The 17,361-nt window shown below is 42.6% G+C and overlaps 1 protein-coding gene across 3 annotated transcripts in view; it reads right to left on the bottom strand.

Annotated features, from left to right (window-relative positions):
- The window catches only part of Gpat3 (glycerol-3-phosphate acyltransferase 3), a 48,937-nt gene that overhangs the window by 15,170 nt on the left and 16,406 nt on the right, over positions 1 to 17,361 (bottom strand). For all 3 annotated transcript variants that reach the window (XM_010617818.3, XM_019206628.2, XM_033759459.1), the window contains one exon: positions 1,333 to 1,603. In XM_010617818.3, the coding sequence (XP_010616120.1) occupies positions 1,333 to 1,603 (271 nt within the window). The remainder of the gene's footprint in view (positions 1 to 1,332; positions 1,604 to 17,361) is intronic.

Here is a 17,361-nt window from a genome sequence, read left to right as displayed (position 1 = left end):
CTAATCTTTCTGTCACTTGACTCTTTGGTGAGCGTTAGTTTACTGAAATGAGCTAAGACAATCAACCTCCTGAGGGCAGCTAACCAAGGACAAGTACAGGCCCCTCCAGCTCTCTGTGCTGCTCACGTCCCCCACCCCCACCCCTGCCCCCTTCAAGTTTTGTTTCTTTTCAAGAAGAGAAACATGTAGCCGGGCCGTAATCCCAGCACTCAGGAGGCCGAGGCAGCTGGATCACCAAGAGTTCGCGAACAACCTGGGCTACACAGTGAGTTCCAGAGCAGTCTGAACTACACAGTGAGACCCTGTCTCAGAAAACCAAAAAGAAAAGAAAAGAAAACAGGAGCTCTAATTATCTAGAGGACCGAAGCTTTTAATAAATAAAAATTCTTGGGCTGGGGATTTGGCTCTGCTGCCGGCCTTGCAAGCAAGGGTGGTCCGAGTTCGATCCCCGACACCAAATAAGTAAATAAATGCTCTCATCTTTCTTTTCACACGCCAATGGCAAGTCATGGGCATCCCCAGACATGCGAACCCCACCGCGGGGACCCTGGTTTCAGGTTCAAGCAGAAGTGCATGAAACCCTAACTTTCACTTTGTGGTCACAGCTGAAGCGATTCCCCGAGGACACACGGTGCTGCCATGTCAGGTCCCTGGCAACCCACGGCAAAGGAAACAGGAGATCTGTGTCTGCCTCTTCTTAAGCAATGTCTTCCCGGTAATAAACTGTGGGGGCTGAGTGCGAGCCACCCTGGGGACAGCAGGAAGGCTCCACCTCAGGCCAGGATTAGCTGTTAGAGGAGGCCAAGGCCAAGTTCAGCGAAATGAAGCAAGATGACCAGCAGCCAGGCCGTGGCTGGTATCTCTCCCTCCTCCCTGCATCGCATCACCAGATCGCGGCCACTGTGCCTTCGCCCCGCTGCCCAGGGTCTCCTACTCTGATGGCCCCCAGTGGGCTTCCGTAAACTGGGCTGCAGGCTCCCCCCGCCAAGCTAAAAGCGAGGGGGACCCAGCTGGGGAACTTTCCTAAGAAGAGGCACGGTGGAGCTGGAGAACATGTTGGAAAATGTGGAATTATCCAGCATCTCTCCTTTTCTTGTTTGCACGTTCCCTTTCCTATCCATCCTCAAATTAGGAGTGCAACGCAAAGTGGATCCAGACTGCAAGACACGTACTGAATTCTGAATATACACCTTCATCGGGAGAAAACAGTGACAGGAGGGTAAACGCTGCATCCCCCAGGGCTGTATTTCCTAGGTGGAAGGGGTGGAACGTCACCGCTCAGCTCAGCTGTGGCCACTGCACACAGGTCAAGGTACCAGGCAGGCGACTCACCTCAGAGGCAGCAGGACGCAATAGCGGACTATGACGCCCAGCACCCACACCATGGTGAGCCGAGGACTGATGTAGTGGAAATTGGTGTTGGTTCTAGTGAGGAGATTCCATGACTCCAGCTCCTCTGAGGAGAACCTCTGGGTCACTTCGTCCTCCACAATGGCTTCCAATCCCTTCTTGGAGAAATAAAACACGTCAGAGAGCTCAAAGTCCTTTCCTCGAAGACCAGAGAGCCCTTTTTCCATGGGTGACTCGTCTCTTTGGATAATACCTTAAAAGAAAGCATCAGGACATGAGAAAACGTCATAGGAGGGGGCAGCGCACCAAAAGGGCAACTTTGCGGAGTTTATAGAAAATAAGGATGGGTGACATACAGACTTCAAAAATAAGGAACCAATGACTGCAGCCAGACCAGATGACGTCACTGAGAGAAAATGGCTTCTATCCAATGATAACCATGGAGGAAGCTCGGGTCTCCATAATCTGGATTTCCTCCCCAAACACTATCATCAAATGAAGTCATGGATAATAAAAACTCTCTCCAAATACAGCTCTGAACCGTGTAATGACAAAGATTTTCATGCTTCCCTGGTAAAGGCCATATATACTGGAGGTGGAGCCCAGGATCTTCATTCACACTGAGCTACCTCCCAGCCCTTTATATTTCGTTTTGAGGCAAGTCTCAGTAAATTACTAAATTGCCCAGGCTGGGACTGAACTTGCAATTCTCCTGACTTTCACTTCTCAGAGTGCTGGGATTACTATAAAAATTATTCAATAAGAAAAACACAAGCTGCCGGGCGTGGTGGCACATGCCTGTAATCCCAGCACTCGGGAGGCTGAGGCAGGAGGATCACTGTGAGTTCGAGACCAGCCTGGGCTACACAGTGAGTTCTAGGTCAATCTCAACTACACAGTGAGACCCTGTCTCAAAAAACCACTAAATAAATAAATAAATAAATAAATAAATAAATAAATAAATAAATAAATAAATAAAATAAAAAAGAAAAGAAAAGAAAAACACAAGCTATTGCAGAAAAGTAAGCAAGTTCATGATCTGAACTCACTGAAGTAAATACAAGTGCTAGGCTGGGGATTTAGCTCAGTGGTGCCGCCATCTGCCTCCCAACTGCAAGATCCCAAGTTCTATCCCTGGTACAAAATAAAAAGTAATATGAGTGGTTAATAAATATATCAGAACTTCAGTGCGGTGGCACATGCCTACAATCCCAGCACTTGGGAAGCTGAGGCAGGAAGGGACTAGAGCACGATTTCAAGGCCACAGAGTGAATTCAAAGCCAACTTGAACTAAGTAGCAAGATTCTGTCTCAAAAAGAAAGAACAAAACAAAATAAATATCAGATGTTTTAAACTCATCATCAAAGAAATGTGAATGAGACAAAACTGACGTACTTATGTTATCGAATTATTATAAGCAGCTAAGTTAGGTCGATTAGAGGCAGTCAGATAGGGCTAGATACCCGAGGGAGTCAGTGCAGATGAGAACACACTATAATTGTGTCTGGAGGTGCATCTGTCAGAGGCCAGCCCTCAAAATAAAGGAATGACCAGGCCTCCGTGCTTATCCTGAGGGATAAGGAATAAATTGAAGAGCATACTGAAATTGGTATCACCTGGTCCAATAAAGTCTAGAATGACATCAGTCAGCCAGGTGGTTGATCAGGACCTCCTGATCCATCCCTTCTTTAAAAATGTCTGCTCTTTCCATGTACCCGTGCCATGTGATCGATTCTCTTCACCCACTGGACCAACATTACCTACTTGTAATCTTACTGGTTGACACAGTTAGGACTCATCTTGTACCCACCTCATGATTTTTGCTCTATGAAATTTTCTCTGTGAAGTGGGGTCTGTGGCAACACACTTTTGAGTCCCCTCCTATCTCTCAGGAGCTATCTCTCCCAATAAATTTTTCTTATTCTTTTTTTTTGGGGGGGGTACTGGGGATCAAACTCAGGTCCTTACACTTGCAAGGCAGACAGCAGAATCACTGGGCTAAATCCCTGGCCAAATGTTTATTCTTAACCTCTGCTGTTCCTTAGAATTCATTCTTTGATATCGCGAAGCACACACTCGACCTATCAGGCATCTAGCAAGTTGAGAGTTATATCAGCAATACTTCTGTCTCATGAAAAGTCCAATGACTAAAATGATACAGGTACTCTCATACGCCACTTGTAGGAGCATGGAATAAACCACTAGCAACTGTTTTCAAAACTCATGTGCCATGAAAAGACTAAAAATAGTTTTCTACAATGAGTAGTTCCAATTTTGGGCATCTGTCATAAGAAATGCAGGGAAATGCTCACTATATGATATACAGTGATATAGACACCGTGTACATTAATAATGCTAAGAAATGAAGTGTGTATAAGGGGGGGGAGGGGTGAAGGGAGGGCAGGGACAAGGGGAAAAATGAGAACCAAGACCCATCATGGAAAGGTACAGGATCCCAGTGATGAATGTAACTGCACTGTATACCTAAAATGTACCAATAAACTCAATGAGGAAAATAAATAAAGCTAAGTGAGAGACACAATCTTAAACTGTAGCTTAACTCTGTGAACTATGTATACACGGGAAAAGGTCAGGAAGAAAGCATTAAGTTATCTTTGAGCAATGAGGCTAGGTTTTCTTCTCCACACTGATACTATATTTTCCATAAAGAAAATAAATCAATGGCCGGGCATGGTGGTGCACGCCTGTCATCCCAGCACTCAGGAGGCGGAGGCAGGAGGATCGATGTGAGTTTGAGACCAGCCTGGGCTACACAGTGAGTTCCAGGTCAGTCTGAACTACATAGTGAGACCCTGTCTCAAAAAAAAAAAAAGAAAAAAGAAATCAGTGGAAAGTTGAGAATGAGCTTGTATCATTAATTCCCGTAAGAACTGATGTGTGCATCAACTGGAAGAGTTGGGATATTTCTTTCTCTCTTTTTTCTTTTTGGTTGGGGGGGCGCAGCTTGGAGTTGAAAGTCAAGTTTTATCACTTCTCAGCCTTTAAGCTAAGATCAAGTGAAAGTCAAATTCTGTTTAGGACAACAGTCTGGAAATTAGGTCATAACCCAGCAGCTGAGCAAGTGGGTGTGACCTACCAATCACCGAGATCCAGGACACATGCGCAGAAAAAAAACAGTCCCCAATCCCTGGACCTGGAACCAATCAGAAAGTGCTATCTTCGATTTTTTTTTTTTTTCCTGGTGAGAAATCAAGCCGATTTTTGATAGGACGGCCTCGATCTGACGTCAACCTGAGCAATGGCAGGTACACAAGATGCATCATTAACCTCCTGGTTAATGTGCTCTTTTTCTCAGTGGCCCACGCTCACTCTGCAGAGTATGTATATTTCTTTCCCTACATTTAATAAATGTAAAATCTTTCGATTCTTTGTTCAGGACAAGAGCTTGGGGGAAAAAAATCTCTGGAAAGAGCTTACAGTGAATTCACACCGCACCAGCTAGCACAGATGACAGAGGTAACACAACCACCAGAGCTCCGTAAATGGTGTCTTATAAAAATGGAGTGGGAATTTTTTTTCAGTTTCCACACAGAGTTAATATTTTCCAGTTTCAGGTTTGGGTTTTATTTTGTTTTGGTGTGTGTGTGTGTGTGTGTGTATTGTTTTGTTTTGATTTTTTGTATGTGTGTCCCATATGTAATGCTAATATCTACCCTACGAATTACAGCAATAAAGGAAGTTTCTGAATTATCATTAGGACCTTCTCAAGGTGTTCCAAGCAGGTTTATCTTCCTTCACCTGTAGCCTATTGGTGTTATCAAATCAGTAGGAATCGGTTAGATGATGGACCAAGAGATACCCTCCTCCCACTGCAAGAGCACTTGGGCCGATTACTCAATGCGAGTTCTGTCCCGGCCAAAGCTTGGCAGTGCAAGAGTTTCATTATTTAGCAATATGCAGATTCTTTGGTAATGTCTACAGGAGGAGGGAAAAACAAGTTATTGAGTAATTCTCTGAATGAAATACTCTTGGGACATTGGCTAGACCTTCTAAACATACTGTTTTTCAGAAAGTCAAACATAAGAACACAACTTTAAGTTGCTTCACAGTGTAACAAAGCCTAGAAGAGATGTGCACCCAGACACCAGACCCTAGGCCCGGCGCACTTCATGTGTAATATTTTCTCTGCCTGTCTCTACCTCATTTATTTGGTGTAATTCAAATAAAATGTAACTTAGTTTTTTTTTTGTTTTGTTTTGTTTTTTAGTTTCAGAAGTATGTGGACAACATCTACCTGACAAAGGTTGAATGTGCAGACTATGTTAAGACATAACAAGAATTAGTAGAAAAAAATCAAAGATTTTAAAACACTGGCAAGCAATTCATAAAAGTAAGCCTCGATGACTAGCATTCAAAAAGATGTTCAGGGCCGGGGATTTAGCTCAGTGGTTCTGCCACCTGCTTTGCAAGTGTAAGAACCCGAGTTTGATCCCCGGTAAAAAAAAAAAAAAAGATGCTCAGCTTCACTATAGCCAAAGAAATATAAACAACCACAATGAGATACTGTTTTATACCAACAAGGTTTACCATACTGGGAAACAGTTTAGCATGTAAGGTAAACTGAAGGACATTCAGAGCCAGCGATTCAGCAATTCTGACACTAGCCTGGGTCTGAGAGGATCCTGAAGCTAAGGTGCAGAGTTTAACCTACCCTAAACATAAAAGGCTCAGAGGTTAATCAGTAAGAGACAAGGGAAGGGTTTATTAGGTGAAGATTTGGGGTCCACTCAAGAGTAAACTGCGGGTACCTAGAGAAATGAGACCCACTAGAGTTTGAAACTGGGAATATCTGTGTTTTGGGCAGTAAAAATTTGTGCAATTTGATTATCTAGTCTTGGTCTTGGTTTGGTGGATCCCAAGTGTGGCTTACCCATTGGAAGATAATGGGCTACTGGAACTAGGGATTTTGCTCAGTGGCACTGTGCCTGCCTTGCAAGCACAAGGTCCTGAGTTCCATCCCTGGCGTGTGTGTGTGTGTGTGTGTGTGTGTGTGTGTGTGTACAAAGTTAATGGTCTACTCAAATGAGAAAGGCCATTTTACAGCTGAAAAGGTGGTCTATTCATGAGTGAAAGAGGCTGTCTGCAAGAAAAAAAGGAATCCAGTAGCAGAATCCATTTGCAGGTGAAAGGAAATTTCCCAGGCTTATTTTCCAGGGAAAAGAGGAAAAAAATTTTTGAACTGGGCTTGCGTCCTGAAGCTAGTTTTCATTTTTTAAATTATGATTTCCCTAATCCCAGCACTTAGGAGGCTGAGGCAGGATTGCTGGGAGTTCAAGGCCAGCCTGGGCTACATACTAAGTTCACCACATTTGTTACTGTTCTCTGTCTATGAACAGATAATTTTTGTGAACAGAAAATTAATTGCATACCTCATGGTCTTAATCCTCAGTATTTTAGCATACATTTTCCTCAGGACACACTCATTTTTCTTGTTGTTGCTTTTGTTTTTTGAGACAGGGTCTCACTATGTAGTTCAGACTGCCCTGGAACTCACTATGTAGCCCAAGCTAGTCTTAAACTCACAGCGATCCTCCTGCCTCAGCCTCCAAGTGCTGGGATTACAGGTATGTGCCACCATGACCGGCTAGGACACATTCACTTATGATACACAATACCATTACCAAAATCAAGGTAGTTGGCATTAATGCAATCCAAGTATATCATCTACATAACTTACTCAGATTTTGGAAAGTGTCCCAATAATATATGCATTTTCTTTTTTTTTTTTTTCTGAACCAACCTAAGTTTCCAACCTAAGCTCACATGTTACATTTATATGTCAATTTTTTAAGGCTGCTTACACATGTCAAGGTTTCTTTGTCTCTCAAGATATTGTTTTATTTAATGCATTAGGTGGTACGTACACATGTGATATTATAGTCAAAAATGAAAATAAAGTATTGGAATCAATGGTTGTTCCTAAGACAATTAAGACCTCTCCAATATTAGGCACTCACTACCTGGCAATGAGTACTATCATTAAAATAAGTATTAGAGGAAATGAGGTAGGAGATTAGGGTGCAGCCAACTGGCTGGGCAAGTGGGCATGACCTGTTAATCACAGAGATCCAGGACCCAAATGTCCAAGCCCTGCTCCTGAGACCAATCAGAAAGTGCTATTTTCAGTTCTTCTGGAACAGAATCAGGCAGGTTCTTCCTAGAATGGCCTAGATCTGCTGTCAGAATGAGGGGTACAAAAGATGGCAGCCATTAACCACATGGCCACCGTGAGCTCCTTCCGGGCCAGCTCTGACTCTGCAAAGCAGACTTCTTTTCCTACCTTTCATAAATTGAAAACCTCACTGGGCTGGGGATTGAGCTCAGTGGCACCACACCTCCCTCGCAAGCACAAGGTCCTGAGTTTGGTGCCCAGTACTGAAAATAAAATAAAATAAAACCTTACGACCTTTTGTGTGTGTGTTGTCTAATTATTTGTTCAGGACAACAAGAACTTAGAATCTCTGGAAAGCATCCACAGCACCTCCAGGACCCTGATAACAGAAGCACTACTGAAAACATAATGGTGCTTCCTTCTGAGAAATACTGACTATTAAGAGTTATGAACCAAGCTGGGCATGGTGGCACACACCTTAATCCCAGCACTCGGGAGGCTGAGGCTGGAGGATCACTGTGAGTTTGAGACCAGCCTGGGCTACATAATGAGTTCCAGGTCAGTCTCAACTACATAGTGGGACCCTGTCTCAAAAAATAAATAAATAAATAAAAGAGTAAAGTCTTCCACTGCCTGCCTTGCAAGCGCCAGAGTTCGATCCCCAGTACCAAAAAACAAATAAACAAACAAAAAACTAAAAGAGTAAAGTCATAAATATTTAAACTTTGTCCTTACATCAAATGCCCTGACCAAACCAACATAATCCATGCTTGGATTAAAAGGAAATTAGAACTAGCCCTCTATCTAATGCAAGAGATTAATTGCACAAGCTGCCCTGTGCCCCTCCCTGTCTTTAGCAAGCCACACATTCATAAATAATACCAGATATGTCAGGCCTTTTGAAATGAAGGCAGAAGTTAAACCCATCTCAGGCATAATCAACTCTAAATTAGCTGAGTGAACTCTTAGAATAGCTGCCCACTTATAAATCACACTAGCTTTTCTGTCTTCCAGCTATAAAGCAAGCTTTTCAAGCTAGCAATTAAGAAAATCAGGCCTACTGTGGACCAAAAGGGGACATGGTAACTGATATACAGAAGTCGACCCTAACCCTACCAATGTGCCAAGAGTTAGAAACTCATCATTTGAACCAACCTCTCATGGAAACCATGTCTGAACTGGCGGATTTGAGTAAGGGCCCTGCTTGAATGTTAGCCCATCTCGGGGACCTAGATAATTATACAGTAGCAGTACTAGAATGAAGCAGCCGTACCTAACACCATATCCGTGAAAAATGTTTAAGTTAAATCTGGTCTGCAATTGACAAAAATGCACTCTCAACTCTCACGGTGTCTAGAAGGGGCACTGAGGATACATTCTAAATAACTGGTATCTTCTGTATCTTGATCAAATCGAAACACAAATGCGTAAGCTCGCCTTGGAAAACGCACAAAGTTGCCCGTGTATGATTTTAGACTCTTTCTATGTACACTACACTCCTATTCCCCTCTTCAATTATTAAGCAATTGGGCAAGGAGGAGTTTACCTACCCCAGCACCAACTATTGGCTGGGGTCCTCTTCCGGGAACCGGGAGCTCTTCTGAGGGCTCAGGTCCTTAGCAAGGAAGCCAGGTCTCGATGCTGCCCTACTATCCCCAGCCTCCATCCTGCCCATATACGTGGGTAGCCTGATTGAAGAGCCCAAGGAAAAACAGCTCTAATGATCAACTAACTGTATGTCAGGATTTGGAAAGAGACAAAGTAGTGCTGCTGAGATTAAACACCAGCGATATTCAGTACCAAAGGAGAGGCATGGCCAATGTTAGTACCAAGAATGAACACCTGAAATATCGCTGATTTCTATCTCATTCTGATGCAAATCGCTAATTGCTACAGTCATTAATATATTTAATTAATGAACACATTTACAGTCACACACTGTACAGGTTTCCACTCCTCTTTGTGCCTGATTTTTCACGATAATTTAGCTGTGACACTGCAAGGCTAAGCTCTAGAATACAATACAAACTGTGCCCAGGCCATAAATCAAGGTACATATCCAGGAAAGAAGTTAGGCAGTTTGTGCCTATTTCATAGCAACTCCTTTTGGGTTCCTGATTTCCTTCTTAAATTCTTTTTTTTTTTTTTGGAAGAAAATGTTTATTGGTACATTTTAGATATACTTAATGATAACACTAGCAGGGCATGGTGGTGCACGCCTGTAATCCCAGCACCAGTGGGGCTGAGGCAGGAGGATCACTGTGAGTTCGAGACCAGCCTGGGCTACATAGTGAGTTCCAGGTCAGTCTCAACTACATAGTGAAATCCTGTCTCAAAAAACAAAAACAAAAAAAGAACATAATGATAACACTCATCGTAGAGACCAAGTTCTTTTATTGTTGTTCAATTTAGTTAAGCGTAAAAACAGGATTAAGGCTGTTTTTAAGTGTTTTTAAATGTACATTTTTTAGATGTATCTTGAAGAATGTAAAAGGATACCTAGGACTAGCTTCATGGTAGTTCCACCAAAGGTCATAAATTAAGACAAGAAGATGGTATTTCTAGTTGGTTATGTATATATTCTATAACTTTCTATATTGCTTATAATGCATCTGTAATCGATTTTTAATTAAAAATACTTCCACAAAGGAAGCCAGAAAAAAAGATAGATGAAATAAATGTAGCTAATTCTTTAAATCTATTAAGAACTTCTAATTTATATACAGGTCTATTGTGCTACACAAGGTTTACACCCATTTTGTGACATCAGTGAATATTACGTCATGATCATTGATCCCTTTCTCGTCCCGTCACCTCCCCACTCCACCCCAGAATATTCTGGACAATTGTTTAATCTGGGTGCAGGGTCTGGGTCCATGGTGCTATTGCGAGTGCAAAAATTTTGTAATACCATTTAGCACTTTCTATTAAAATTAAATATATATACTTTGGGGTTTTTTTTTTGTTTTTTTGTTTGTTTGTTTGTTTGTTTTGAGACAGGGTCTCACTATGCGCTTGAGACTGACCTGGAACTCACTATGTAGCCCAGGCTACTCTCAAATTCACAGTGATCCTCCTGCCTCAGCCTCCCAAGTACTGGGATTACAAGCATGCACCACCACGCCCAGCTTAAAATTAAATATATATTTGCTTACTGTGTGACCCAGACATTCAGAAAAACATCTGTACAAGAGCATCTTGATTAGCTTTATTCCTAATGTGAAGAAAAAAACTAAAACTGAAAAAACCCAAAACGATAGATTAGCAAATGATTGGTGTTTGTACAAAGGAATACTCCACAATGATTACAAAAAAATCTACAGATTCATGCAAGACATGGGGGAAAAAAATCTCACAATGTTTTACTGAGTGAAAAAATGGACACAAAAAGAGTACACACTAAGTTTCAAGAATAAGAAAAATGAATTGAGGAAGACACCCATGAAGATAGAGCTAGCAGTCACCAAGACTGAGGGATGAATGTACACCAGAGGGGCTGGCAAAACGTCAAAAACAAAGGCCGGGGATTTAGCGCTGCAGTTCCGCCACCTGCCTTGCAAGCTCAAGGACCCTAGTTGGATCCCTGGTACAAAAAAAAAATTTCAAGACATGTTCATTAGCTAGATCTGAGTGGTGATCACATAGGTCCACATGTATATAACTAGTCATCTAGCTGAACATTAACATGTGTGCACTTCAATGTACACAGATTATACCTCAATATTTTTAAATCAGAAAAAAAATTTTACTTTTCAAAATTCTTTCAAATCCCTAGCTATAATCTCAATTACAGGTCCCGTCTAACACCAATCATACTTTTCCCATGTATATCTTTAAGTCTTCCTTCCTCACCTAGAAGGCAACTGATATTTCTGTTTCCTGGGGCCAGGTTGTACTTTCAACCCTCAGTACACACACTGATGTAATCCTCCCAATCCTACCAGGTATTAGGCATTATCACCAGTGTGTACAAGAGGAAACAAGGGTAGAAGAGTTGTGTAACTTGCCCGAAGCCAAAGAGAATGGAGAACAGAGCCAGGATGTGAAACCAAGTCTGTAACTTCATAACCAAATGCTTCCTCCTACCTTATAGCATTAAGTTCCACATCATTCAGTTCAACACTTGCCTTCTGACAGATACACTAAGATCTTTCCCATTGACACCAAATACATTAAGATCTTTCCCACTGAGCCAGGCGTGGTGGCGCATGCCTATAATCCCAGCACTCGGGAGGCTGAGGCAGGAGCATCACTGCGAGTTCAAAACCAGCCTGGGCCACACAGTGAGTTCCAGGTCAGTTTCAACTACATAGTGAGACCCTGTCTCAAAACGCCAAAAAAAAAAAAAAAAAAAAAAAATCTTTCCCTCTGACCCCATAGCATCCCCAGGTCTTCCTTGCCGAATAAGAAAGCCCCACCTAGCAGTTCTTCCTCATATTTCCTCTACACTTGGGTGAAGAAAGGGAACTGATACAAGACTTGGCAACATGGCCTGCATCTAGCATTAATCTAGATATGTCCTTGTCACTAATTCACTTACACTTGCTTCCCCTGTCCCACAAAACTGTAATCCAAGTCACCCTTTGCTTTATTTTATTTTACTGGGGAAGGCATCTTCTACAGTATGGAACATAACCTGATTTCCTCTCTTTAGATCTCTGGGCCTTCCTATGACCAAGCCCAGAAAAACCACCGAAGTCCCTCAGCCCCTCAATAGGGTCCAACAAAGTCCCGTGGTTCTGTAGGTCTGAAGTGTGAGGAAGGTGTTCTGTCCAGGTGAGGACTCTGTAAAACCACAATACAGATATCCTGCCAGTACCTTACTCCTCAAGTCCAATCCAAGGCAAAAGTGGCTTTCCTATGCATCTTGAAGATTTTTCAAGGTTTAGAAAGGACAATCACTCTTGAGATATATTGTTAGACAGATTCTCAAAATTCTCCTTCCGTTATTGCCACCCAGCCAAGGTTTACAGAAAACAGCCTCTGTCACTTTTGGTCTAAGGAGTTGAGTAACCTTGCCATATCCTCAGCCATGACTTTGGGTTTGAGATCAAGGCCACTGAGCCAAAGACAGATTGACCATGAAGCTAATGCAAGAAACTATATAATACACCATAGTAGGTCTAAAGGGGGGAAATATATATGTACCAGGCATAAAATGCATGAAAAATGCAACATTTTTTTCTTGATTTGAAATAAAAAGTCAGCGCCGGGCGTGGTGGCGCACATCTGTAATCCCAGCACTCAGGAGGCTGAGGCAGGAGGATCACTGTGAGTTCGAGACCAGCCTGGGCTACATAGTGAGTTCCAGGTCAGCCTCAACTAGTGAGACCCTGTCTCAAAAAACCAAAACAAACAAACAAACAAAACCCATGTCAATAATTAAGACAATATGGCAATGTTATTAAGGATGTATTTCAAACAGATTGTGTAGAAACCAATTTTTTAGTTTAAAAAAATGTTGAGACAACTGGATAGCCAGATTAAATGAATCAAAGATTTAAATATAAAAATGAAATTTTAAAAGAGAATAGCCTTATAACATGGCAGAGGGAAGATTTTTTTTTTCTACTAAAAAATTCAAAATCCAGAAGCTATTAAAAATGTGATATTGGACTGCATAAAATTTTTTAAAAATCTGCTGCAAGAAGCATAAGCAAGGAGCCAGGGATTTAGCTCAGTGGTTCCTCAAGAGCACAAGGTCCCAAGTTCAATCCCCGGTATAAAAAAAAAAAAAAAAAAAAAAAAAAGACCTGCAAACTTACAGAAACACTTGTATCTTAGCACAGATAAAAATTAATCATCCAGGCCCAGGGATTTGGCTCAGTGGTTCCACTGCCTGCCCTGCAAGCACAACATCCCAAGTTCGATCCTTGGTACCCCCCTCAAAAAAAAAAAATCATCCAGGAGCTGGAGATTTAGCTCAGCTGCACAGCACCTGCCTGGCAAGCACCACGTCCTGAGTTTAATCCTTGGTCCACGCCGCCCCCCCCCCAAAAAATAATCATCCAAATATATGAGGTCTCAGGAATCAAAGAAAATCACAACCTGACAGACTAATGGTCCAAAGATGTGAGTACATGACAGGTCTTAGAAAGAGAAACACAACTGGCCCACAAACTTGAACGGTGTGCAAAATAGCTTCCCTTTTAAGAGAAATTAAAATAAGACTACACCGAGTTTCTACTTCTTCCCCATCAGATTGGTACAAATGCAAAATCTGACATCTGCTTGTGTCACTCAGGCAGGTACAGGGTGACACATGCTTGCACACACTTTACCGGCAGAACTAACAGCACAACCATCGTGAAGGGCACTTAAACATCAATAAGGTGAGATGCTATTTGCTGGAATTCATCGTACAAGTGTCTTACAGTAGCATTATCTTGTAGCAGCAAAAGACTGGGAACTACAGGTAAAAAGAATAATTTGCATTCATGTCATGAAATTTCCTGTACACTTTTTTTTTTAATGAATAAGAAACTTTCTGAGTAACGGTATAGAAAGGTATAGAAGAGAAAACCACAAGACTCAGAAAGTCAAGAAGGTACTAAACATTCCTAACAGCACATTTGTAATGGTATCTAAACCCTGACACCAACACGGGCAGAGGGAATCAGTAACAGGGTTGGAAGGTACACTCATCAAAATTAAGTGATTAGAGCCGGGTCTGGTGGCGCACGCCTGTGATCCCAGCACTTGGGAGGAGGCGAAGGCAGGAGGATCCCTGTGAGTTTGAGACCAGCCTGGGCTACACAGTAAGTTCCAGGTCAGTCTCAACTACACAGTGAGACCCTGTCTCAAAAAGCCAAAAAAAAAAAAAAAAAAAAAAAAAAAAAAAAAAAAAAAAAGCTAAGTGATTTCTGAATGAAGTACATTTATTATTTATGCAAAATACAAAAATATGTTGAAAAGTATGTGAAATCCCAATTTAATAAAGTATCTCCACAAGATTCTACACACAAACCCTTTGCAGGTTCAGCTGCTGGCTCTCCCAGAACCACAGCCTGGAGGCTTGGTGTGTGCTCAGAATTCTGAAGATCCCATATAACCACAGGGAGGAAGAACCCCTGTGTTCCAAATCTTAACCAAAAATACTTATCTCGGGGTGAACTTTACGAGCACCAGCATTTTCATATCTGGACAGGGGCTGACAAACAACATAGATTATTCTTGGGTAGAAAATACAGCACAAAAGAGTATCGGTGGGCAGAGAATAAGGAGAGAGAAAATACAGTCAGAACGCGCTCCCTCTGCTTCCATCACTGTCCTTGTCCTTTCCCAGTTATCCTTAGCTGCTTATTTACCTCTTCCTGCTCCTTTTCTCACTTTTTTCCTAGGCTTTGTAGATGTCTTTCTCTCTGTGTGGTCACTAAACCCACCATTTCAGACTGGGAATGTAACACAGTGGTAGAGCACTTGCCCAGCATGTGCTATGCCCTGGGTTCCATCCCCAGCAGGACTGCAATCAACTGATCAATCCAATCCATTTCAACTTTCACCCTCTGCAAATAATTCCCAACTGTTTATCCACCTACAGTCCTGACTTCTTTCCCAAGAGTCGTGCTTTGATCTGGCTGCTGGAAAGTCCACCTCTCTCTCCACCGGCCCACAGCTCAGGTCCAGCCCGTCCTCCTGGCTTCCGGTCTGCCGTGCCCCTTCCTGCCACCTCCTTGCCCTCCTCCTGTCTAATCTCACTTCTGTAAAACTGCCAGATTCATCCTTACAGACTTTAAGATCTCCTCGTCTAAAGCATTAACTGTTTCGCCTGGCATGCATTCAAAGCCTTGTAAAGTATATGATGGGGTTTTTTGTTTGCTGCTTGGTTTGGATTTTCTTGGTGATGCTGGGGATGGACCACCAAACCACACCCTGAATGTCCAAGCTCAACTTCTGCAGCCCCGGCTTGTCTTCACTTAACCTAGCTCTAGCTACGTGGGTCAGTTAGTTATTAGGCACCTGAGAGTTCGTAGGCTCTCCTCCCCTTCCAACATTGCTTACGTTTTCTTCTACCTCTTCCTAAAATCAACCGAAATGTTTCATATTAGCAGAACTCCATTTTTTTCGGTGTGTTTGTGTGTATGTGTGTGTGTGTGTGTGTGTGTGTGTGTTTGTTTGTTCATTTGTCTGTTTGTTTTTCAGTATCAGGGATCAAACTCAGGATCTTTAGTTTGCGAGGTAGGTGTGGCACCACTGAGCTAAATCCCTGGCCCTTCCCTTGTTTTTTTGAGTTTAGCACCACCTCCACTCTATACAACGGAGGGGTTGTCTTAACTGATTATAAGCAGAGGCCAAAACAAGACCAACCAAGTTGCATCAAACTTAGGGAATGTCACTTCAAACTTTCTAAAATTAAATCAGGCTCAACTAGAGGATATAACGGCAGACTTGTCCAATGATGGTAAAAGCACCCCTCCTTGTATTTATTTTATCTTTCTGCCCCAAAGGGGGAAAGAAAAATAAAAAGCTTTTAACTTTGCTGATTACAAAATACCTGTTTTTAAAGTATTTGTAAATAGGAAAGGGAGAAGGGGGAGAAGGGAGGGCAGGGGTAAAGGGAGAAAATGAGAACCAAGACCTGTCATGTAAAGGTACAAGACCCCAATGATGAATGTAACTGTACTGTATACCTAAAATGTACCAATAAACTCATTACGTAAAAGGCCTGCTACCCACCCAGACTTCTCTGTCAACTGGCCATCCTGGCACGCTATGGCACTGGAAGCAAAATACCACACACACTGGGCTGTTGCAAGACCTGCCAGTGTCACACATCGATGCTGAGGGTCCTGTGTGCTGACCGCACACTGGCACGTAACCACACAGATCTGAACATGAATCAGTGAAAATGAGGAAGTCAGTTCGCTTGAGAAACCTTGTGGCAATCATAGCAGAAAGGGGAAGGGACATAAATGACACACTGACAGATACCAACCTCCTGAACAAAAAGCATACCAAGTTCGGAAGAAAAGGAATGTGCACTTAGTCCTTGCAAAGACCATCATTATTTCTTATGTATTTTACCAAGTAGGTGGATACTGTTAATCACACATAGCCAAGGCACTTTTTTTTTCATCTTAACTTTTTTATTTTATGAGAATGGTGTCTGGAATTCATTATCAATTTTCCTTCATTTAAGCCAAAGGAGGCCTGGGTATGCAGCCAGGAATAGAGCTCACGGCCCTGGGTTCCACCCCCAGCGTCACACACACTGGCCCAAACACAAAAATGTCCCTGGCTGTAATGTGTTACCACCACTCTCACTGATGTTTTCTGTAATCTTTGAAGAGGAGTGTCGTATGCTGTGAATATGGGCTGCCTCCAAAACTTCTTAGCTTTCTATAATGGTCTGCAACCACTATTCCTAGTTGTTGTTTTCTGCATTTTCTATGCATTTTTCCATGTTAAATCTGAACAGGCCAAAGTGTCCTACACACAGAATGTGTCTGTCATTTCCTACATCCTCTTGCTGCAGGTCCCCTCCTATTTCCCAGGTGAAATGAGCAGGTGCCACTGTCCGGGGCTCAGCACCAAAGAACACAAGAGATGACCAATTTATCCCCATCCCAGAGGGCAACGCCAGGGATCTTAAGGGTGAAGAGCGGGCCACACCCCTCTTTCCTCTTGATCTGGTGCACCAGGAGTCCCCAGAAATTACAGCAGACAGAAGGGTCTGCTGGTTCTGCTCCTGGAATTTAAATAGCCTAGGTCATCCAAGCTCTTCCTTAGCCAGTGTAAACTCCAAGGGACCCAGAGCTTTGAAAAAGGGAAGCTGAGAAAAATGAGTAAAGGCAGCGCATAGCAGAGCTCCCATCACACTGCTCAGGGGTTGCCACACAGAGAGGGAGCAGTCGCACCAGGGTTTATGTACCACCGGG

This window comes from Fukomys damarensis, unplaced genomic scaffold (genome assembly GCF_012274545.1).
Source record: "Fukomys damarensis isolate Sample0158 unplaced genomic scaffold, DMR_v1.0_HiC HiC_scaffold_37, whole genome shotgun sequence".
Lineage (NCBI taxonomy): Eukaryota > Metazoa > Chordata > Mammalia > Rodentia > Bathyergidae > Fukomys > Fukomys damarensis.
This window is presented reverse-complemented; position numbering and strand designations above follow the sequence as displayed.